This window comes from Octodon degus, unplaced genomic scaffold, assembly GCF_000260255.1.
Source record: "Octodon degus isolate 3935 unplaced genomic scaffold, OctDeg1.0 scaffold00032, whole genome shotgun sequence".
In the NCBI taxonomy this organism is placed as follows: Eukaryota; Metazoa; Chordata; class Mammalia; order Rodentia; family Octodontidae; genus Octodon; species Octodon degus.
Genome location: NW_004524608.1, coordinates 3,066,631 through 3,075,121, shown reverse-complemented (window position 1 = coordinate 3,075,121; position 8,491 = coordinate 3,066,631). Strand labels below are relative to the sequence as shown.

General features: G+C 51.2%; 1 protein-coding gene across 1 annotated transcript in view; it reads left to right on the top strand.

Annotated features, from left to right (window-relative positions):
* Positions 1-339: 339 nt before the first annotated feature.
* Il6r (interleukin 6 receptor) overlaps positions 340-8,491 on the top strand; it is a 44,854-nt gene continuing 36,702 nt past the window's right edge. The window contains exon 1 of the mRNA XM_004629946.2: positions 340-712. Within this exon, the coding sequence (XP_004630003.1) occupies positions 442-712 (271 nt within the window). The 5' untranslated portion in view covers positions 340-441. The remainder of the gene's footprint in view (positions 713-8,491) is intronic.

The window sequence follows — 8,491 nt, the reverse complement described above, 5'->3', positions numbered from 1 at the left end:
TGAACCAGTCTCTGGACTCTCCAGACCTACGTGTCACATAGGGCTCTGCAGATGACTGCGGTGGGCAACCCCGGGCTGCAACGCATTGCCTGCAGCGACCGCAGGCTGCACGTCACCCTCTCCAGGGCTCTTCAGGTGCGCCTTTCACAGCTAGACTCCGCTCACGAAACCAAAACTCAAAACCCAGCCGGGCTGGCTAAGTCTCTTTCCTCGCGTACAAAGCCTGGGGAGGGCCCGGGGGCTCCAGCCCTGCCCGCCCCGCTCAGGTGCGCGCAGCCGCGCAGGAAGCCGCCCCCCTGCGGGCGGGCAGTGCGCCTGGCTGTTGCGCCATCTGCGGCTCCCGGCTTTCGTAACCGAACCCTGGGACGGCACAGAGGCTCTCCCGCGAGTTCCTCAAATGTCTTTCTGCGCTGTTTCTAGGACGGTCCGCTGCTCTGAGTCATGTGCAAGTGGGAAGTCGCCCTGACACCGAGTCGGGTCAGAGGCAGCCGGGCCGAGGGCGGCGCGGAGCCCAGGCCCTCTCAGTGCGTGCTCGGAGCCGAGCCCGTGCGGCTGGCGGCCGCCTTTGGCGTCCGACCCCACCGCCGCGCGCCTGCCCCGCAGTGCTCGGCGACGCGAGTGACTGTTGGGAGGAAGATGCTGGCCGCCGGCTGTGTGCTGCTGGTCGCCCTGCTCGCCGTGCCGGGGGAGGCGCAGGCTTGCTCCGCTCCGGGTAAGGGCTCCGCTCGCCGCCTGGGAACTAAGAAGGTGCTGGGATGGGGGTGGCGAACCTGAGGGACCGCGGAAGACAGCGGGGAGGCTGGAAGGAGAACAGTAGGCGTGAAAGGGTCGCCGGGGACGGGTCGGGGCGCCGCAGCGGTTCGTGCGCCCTACCGCGTCCTGCGCCTTTGCCCCCGCCCTTTCCGCGCGCCCGTCCGACCTGTGCGCAGGTACTACTGAGTACTGGACCAGGAGCGTTCTCAGAAACCTGACTATCTTGTGATTCCTTCCCATACGCCCCCAACCCCGTCCCAGCAGGGCTGCTTCCCGGGTACTCTAGGGTAAGAGGGGATGACCCAGAGGGCGCTCCAAGCCGGCGCCGTTCCCTTATAGGCGTCCTTTGTAACAGCGCCCCATCCCCCTCGTCCGCCTGAGAAGGGACATCTCGCTCGTTCCTCCCCATGACCCCGGGGACGTTCGAGTACAGGACTTGACTGCCCCTCTGTGAAGACGCTGACATCATGAGCTCTGAGTCACGGACTTTCCAGCCGCACGCGAGCAGCAGCTCTGCCAAGCCGAGTGTCCCGGTCCTGGGACTTTGACTGGGTGGGCAGTGAGGAATTGGATCCTGCTGGGGCTGGGCAGCTCCCTGGATGCCCCTCTGGACCAGAGAGAGCGGAAAGGGACAGGGCAGGGCCACTTTGCCTGTCCTCCTGAACTTTACATGGGCTCTGGCTGTGCACCCAGTCTCCTGTTTAGTGTCTACTCTGGAAGAACTGGGCAGCTGCTTGCTTCTCCAGAGATTGATTTTAGGGGTTGAGGTGTGAGAAGGACAGAGACCTCGGGCTACCTGCCCCGGGAGGTTCGAGCCTTTCCTTTTGCTGTTGCAGATAGTAGACAGTTCTGTTTCCCTGGTGATCAGAGAGGACGGGCAAGAGGGTCTCATGATCTGGACAGCCGGTTAAAGGCAGAACTGAGATGGGGAGGAAGTGAAAGCCTGCAGGGTTCAGAAGGAAAATACAGAGAAGTTAGAGAAGCGCAGCACCCTTCCCACACCCACACAGGCGCAGCGCACCAATGGGGAGTACGAAGAAAGAAATCATACAGGAAGCATGGAGCGAGTGACTGTCTCAATTTAGAGAAGCGAAACGCACAGGGGTGCAGGCTGGTGCTGGCCTAAAGGGAAAGCATGGGCTCTCCGGAGAGCCCCGGGCCATGTGTTCCTGGGGATCAGCTGCTGCTCCTGGTCCTGAAATGGCCTGAACTCCCAGAGGAGTCTTTGCCCCTCACGTCCCAAGCTGGGATTTGGGCTTCTTCCAGTCCCGGGGTTCTTGGTGCGGGGCGAGAAAGGCTTGGACACTGGCAGTTCAAGTTCCTTCTTGTTTCTGTGATGCAAGAAAATACCCCAAACTGGCAGATAGATTCCTGAGTATAGCAAAAAGCTGCACTTCTGAATTTCCCTGTAGGGTAACCTCTTCCTCTCCTAAAAACCTACCTGCATTCCAAGCCTCACCCCAAGTCAGGATTTCTTTTCCTTTTCTGTCTGTCTTTTTTTTTTTTTTTTTTTTTCTTTGCAGAACCAGGGATTGAACTCAGGCCCTTGCGCTTGTCAGGCAAGGCTTATTCTACTGAGCCATCTCCCTGGCCCCCCAAATCAGGATTTCTTAGGGCAGTTCAGAATCTGGTGTGACTTTTGGCGTACATGTTGGACTAGGAAAGGTCTTGGTAACTGTGCTAATTCTTGGCCTTCACCCTGGATTTATTAAGTATGAGTATCAGGGAGTGAGTTCTGCTATTTTTATCTTTTAAGGAATTACCCATAGTCATCAGGCAGAGTAGCATAAGCCTGGTGTCCTAGCACTCTGGAAGGCTGAGGCAGGAGGACTGCAAGTTCTAGCCCAACCAATTTATTGACTTATTAAGGCCCCCTCTTGAAATAAAGTATTAAAAAAGGGCTGGGGAGATATAGCTCAATGCAAAGGCCCTGGGTTCACTCCCTAGTACTGAAAAAAAGAAAAAAGAAAAGAAATATAAAACTAGGGGAAGCCCCTGACCCCTCCCTATTCTTAGGTGCTGTCTAGGGAGGACATCTGCCCCAGTAAAAGGACTGGGGAACAGTGTGATAGCGTTCTACCCCTTGCCCAGGTGTGTGACTGCCAGAAATCGCCTCCTGCTTTGGTTCTGCCCCTTGCTTTCTTGGTGCCACAGATATTTACAAGGTCCCATTAAAGCCTGGGAGGCCACACAGACTCCCCTGTCAAAGGAGTCTAAAGTAGCCAAGTGTAAATCCTGAGAAAGGCCTAGAAAACCTAGTTTCCCTGCTGACCCTCTTCGTTTGGGCTGCCCAGGGACAGATGGCCGAGGGCCAGGTTCGTGAGGGAAAGGCTGTGGTGCAGGGCAGAGCCCAAGGGAGACTGCATCCCTCATCTGGACCTTCCGGAACTCTAGTTCATGAGCACACCCCTTGCTGGCTGTTGTCGAGGCTGTTCTGAGGGGTCCACTGCCCTCTTCTCCCCCATCCCTGTCCCTCTGGGCCTGCACACCCTACACCCAGCATCAAGAATGCTCCCAGCCTCCAGGGGAATGCGTGATCAGGGACTGGGAAGTTCTGCAGGGTGGTGCAGGTAGAGGCACTGAGTAGGTTCTTCTGAAGCTTTTGCTGCCTCTTCATCCATCTCCCCTTCTCTCCTCTGGCTGAAGCCAGTTTAAGAATGCAAGCAATGAGGATGGCTTTGGAGCCAGACAGATCTCAGTCCCACCCTGGTGTATAAAAATGATGTACTCTCGGGTAAGTGAAATGATTTCTCAGATTCAGTGTCCTCATCCAAAACTATAAAAAATACACAGTTGGCCTTCTGTGTCTGGGGGATCCGTATCCAGGGATTTGACCAAGCAGAGTGAAAGTATGAGAAAAAAAAGTATGTCTGCACTGAACCTGGACAGGCTTTTTCATTGTTCCCTAAACAATACAGAATAACAACCATTTACACAGCCATTAAGCTGTATAATACTAGGTGATTTTTGTTTGTTTGTTTGTTTTGGAGACAGGGTCTTACTATGTAGTCTGGGCTGGCTTTGAATTCACTCTGTAGCCCAGACTGGCCTCCAACTTGTGGTGAGCCTCCTTCCTCAGCCTCCTGAGAGTTAGGAATATAGGCACACACCACTGTGTCTTAGCCCACTTTGTCGTTTTATGAGACTTAAGCGCTCTCTGATTTGGGGATCATGGTTGCCTTGGAAGAAGTGAGGGATCAGAGTGGTGGCTGAGGAAGGCACTAAGCAGGTGTTGACAAAAGTCCTGTGTCCAGCAAGTATTTGAGTAGGCATAGTTAATAATACATTCATTCTAAAAATCTGTTTTGAGCCCTGTGTTGTAAGTGCTAGTCTAAGAGCTCAGACATAGTGGGGAATAAGACAGACAGAAAACCCCGGTTTATTGGAGGTTCCCTCTAGTGGGGGACAGCAGGATGTCAGTGGTGTGAGACTAGTGGGGAGGGGGAGATGAAGTAGGGAGAGAGATTAGCATTGTTTATGGGTGTGTGAGGTGTGTGCGTGTGTGGGTGTGGTGTGGCATGTGTGGGTTAGTGTCATAATGTGGAATTGGTTTTTAGAAAAGCCTCACTGAAGATATTACTTGTGTAAAGACTTGAAGGGACTGTGGAAATATTTAGAGGTTCTGTGTGTCCTTACCTGGGGCAGGAAAATTCCCATCTCTTCCCTAATTATCTATCCAGCCAGAGCCTGTCACATTCCAAGACAGAGGACATCAGGGGACACAGATGTCCTCTGCCCTGGGGGTCTGTCTCTGAGGAGAGACCGCAGCTGAGTGGGAAAGACTGAATGTCAGGCCATGAACTACAGGTGAGGGCTGGAGCCAGCATGGATGACAGCAGAGGATGGCAGAGAAAGGTGCTAGGCCTCTGACTTCAGCTGGGCCAGGACCCTAGGGAGTTCATGTGAGGGCCCGGCCTGTTCCTCTTGAGATCTAAGACATCAGATCTGCCTGGGTCTGGGCTCAGGCTTGACTTTAGGCTGAACTTCAGCAGCCTCCGCCACTCCTGCCTGTCCCTTGCCAGTTCTGCCTTCTGCCTGTGCCCCTGGGCTGGCATCCTGAGGCCATGTATCCAGGCTGCCTTCCCAGCACCCATTCTCAGATCCAGCTCCCCTTCACCTCTCCACCTCCTTCCCAGAAAGCATCTGTTGGTCTCCCTTGTCTGTTTGCACTTACTGTGCACGGTACGCAGGGAGCCATGCCAGGCCCCTTAGGGGTGTGATCTCCCTCACTGTCCCTCAGCCTGGGGGATCGGTGCCAGCCCCCTGGTGGGTGGGGTGGACTACAGAATGGAAGCATTTGCAGCGGAGGCCCGGGGTCAGGTTGGGACATCTGGAAACTGAGAACCGATAACCAGGAGGGGGTGCTGAGCAGAAGCTCAGGAGGGCATTGGGAGCCTGCCTGGGGCTGCAGGCTCAGCAGTACACTTGGGAGTTGGTGCAGGGGTGGAATTCAGGCCCCTGGAGCTGCCGAGACCATGGGGGCAGGGTGGGTATGAGGGGTGGGTAAGAGACAGATGGAAGAAAGAGAGCTCAAGGCCTGAGCAGGGCCCCCTGACCCGGAGCCTGGGGGATGGGAGCGGGCAGCTGAGAAGTCAAGGCTGGGAAGAAGCGGGGGAGGCAGGAGTGCTGGTGTTCTGAGAGCCCTGTGGGGACAGTGGGTCCCAGGAGAGGGAGCTGTCATGGACAAACAGGGCTGAGAGGTCAAGTGGGAGGGTGGCCTGAGTTTGAGCCAGGGATCAATGTGGCCACCAGCAGCTGTTGGTGGTGACCTTGATCTGTGGCACTGTGGTAGGCAGCAGGTGTGGGTGGCTTTTTGAGGAGGTCTGCTGCAGAGGGAGAAACAGCCATGTCCTTCAGCGAAAGGTTTTTTTATTTTCCCAATTAAAATTTTTGGGGGGTTTTAATTTTTTTTTTTTTTTTTTTTTCAGAGCCAGGGATTGAACTCAGGCCCTTGCTCTTGCCAGGCAAGCGCTTATTCAACTGAGCTAGCTCTCCAGCCCCTGGGTTTTAGTTTTTGAGACAGGCTCTTTTTTTTTTTTCAAAGTTTTATTGACAAAGAGATAGCAATGAGACAGTTTCAAATCAAATCGGAAGGACAGTTTCAACAAATAATACACTGCATATATTCTTCTTAGTGGTTAATTGCTGTACAAGATGCGGACTTGTGATCCTATTCACAAACACCATTAGAACAAATCATTCTATTCATTAAGAGAATGCAACTATATATCTATCCCAACCTCTTTGAATACACAGATACAAAATGGACATTCATCGGTATACCCCATTTTTTCTAAGTTCCATTATTGAATATTATAGGTGTGTAAACTCAGCAAAATATTCTAAAAGAGTCCAGTAGCCTATAATAGCATTGGGTCTTATATTTAACTGGCAATGTCAGAAATTATTGACCTGAGTCCCCCACAGCTCAACTTAACAGCATGGCTTTATTTTTTATATTTCGACTTCATACTTTTCTACTGGATGGTTAAGACCAAGGTAAAGCAGGACCTATGCAACAAGAGTTGTAGCTTTTTGGTCTGAGAAGGTCAGTGAAATGCCCTCAGGATTTGTCCTGAGATCCTGTACCTCAGATTGTAGAACCTTCATCAGTGCAGCCATGTGGATGAGTCACGGCCAATGCTTGGCCAATGTGCTCTCTGTGAAAGCCTGAGAGAGTGTCTTCTCCCCATGTGACTCTCCTTAGGCACACTCTACGTCATCGATCACTTTCCTCTTTGGCCCCATAATCTTCTTGATCAGAAAATTTGGGACACTACCGAGGTACATGACGTTACAGTACAAGTTCTCATATGTCCTGAGTCTTAATTGACCTTAGAAGGTTAGGGCCAAAATGTTGGCTTTCCTTGTATCCTTCCTTTTTCTCTAATTTGGTCTGCAAACTTAGGTTGTTAACCATCCAGAAGAAAAGCTTATTGGTATTATCAAACGATTTGGGCTATCAATCTTAACCTCACTATCTCACTGCATTTCAAACATCTTAGGCATAATAAGGAACAGGTATTTTTCATCAAGTATTGATATGTTGAACTTTAAGTCCCTACATAATATGATAAAAAAACATTTAAAAATTAGATTATATTTTAAAAAATAGGATAAAGAATTCTATGCTTCTCATGTTTGCACATAAGTCCAAAAATCTCACCATATACAACCTTGAAGCAGGACAGTTCCACAATATTCCTTTTCCTGTCTCTTGTTGAGACAGGCTCTTGAGAATGCAGTTCAGGCCATCTTTCGATTCACCTGGTAGCTCCAAGCAGTCTGCCTGCCGCAGCTGCGTGAGAGTACTGAAATCACAGGTGAACGCCACCAACAAAAACCACCTTAACAAAAGGGAGTTTTTGAAAGATGTGTGAAACCTCAGCATGTTTAGGTGCTGATGGAAAGGTTCTACCACAGACCAAAGACACTGACACAGCGGGGAGAAAACTTAAGCAATACCTTTGAAGAAGTCAGAGGAAACAGGTTCAGAGAGGTTCAGTAACCAGTTCCAGATCACACCGCAAGGAAGTGACAGACCAGGGTCTGAGCTTGTTCTTTCTGTTCCATCACGTGTTGTCAGCAACACAGGGCACCGGGACATCAGGATCATCTCTCTCCCCCATGCTCATTGTAGACGCACTGACATGGTGTTGTCTGTGTGACCAGAGCAGCCCTCTCTTGGCCCAGGAAGTGCCTGCTGCCTTTTCCTAAGTACTGGAGAGTTCCAAAGGTTAAGCTTGGGGTGTGGGCCCCCCTCTCTCTCCCTCTTGCCCGTGTAGCCATTCTTACCACTTTTGGTCAGGGCTGTCCCCATCTGTGTGTCAGTAGTGTGGCTTTTCTACCTCTCAGAGAGGCAAGTCGGGGAGCGGAGCAAAAACAGCTTTAGGGTGGTGGTCACGCAGGCCTCCCCCTTACTGTCCCCTTGAGCAACCAGGGCACGTTAGGGAGAGTCACCACAGACTTTCTGGTGTACCTCCTGCAGTTGTGATGAACAGAAGCGGTGTCTGATGCACGCCGTGGATCCTAAGAGGCTATTTGCTGAAAGAGGGAAGATGTAGTTAGAGACTTGCCACAGGAAAGGGGAAAGAGATACCAATCCCTTGGGAATAGTAAGTAGAATCATTCACATACTTTGAGAGATTAGGTATGTTCAGGAAACATTGCTAAGATTCTTTAATTAGCTAATCTAATTCTGACAACAAAACTTGTGTTTTGTTTTTTCTTTTTCTTTTTTTGCAGAAGCGGGGATTGAACTCAGACCCTTGCGCTTGCCAGGGTTGTTTTTCTTGTGGTACTAGGGAGTGAAGGCAGGGCCTTTGCATTGATATATGGCCTCAGCCATGAGTTTAAAAAAAAAAAAAATTAGGGCCGGAGAGATGGTTCAGTAGAATTAAGTGCTTCCCTGGCAAGTGCAAGGGCCTGAGTTCAATCCCCGGTTCCGGGGGGAGAAAAAAAATTCTTTTGAAAGTGGGCCTCGAACTTTCACTCCTAGGTTGGTTTGACATTTCAATCTTCCTGCCTCAGCCTCCCAGAGTGCTGGGATTAGAAGTGTGCACCATCACACCCAATTCACCACAGTATTTTGAAGTAGGTGGGATTATTATTTCCATTATATGGGTGGAAAAAGTGAGGCCAGAGAGGTGGGAAGACTAGGCGAGGCCACACAGCTGACTGAACTAAGGCTGAAACCTGGGTGTCCGGGCTTGTCCTCTTTTTTTTTTTTTTTTTTTTT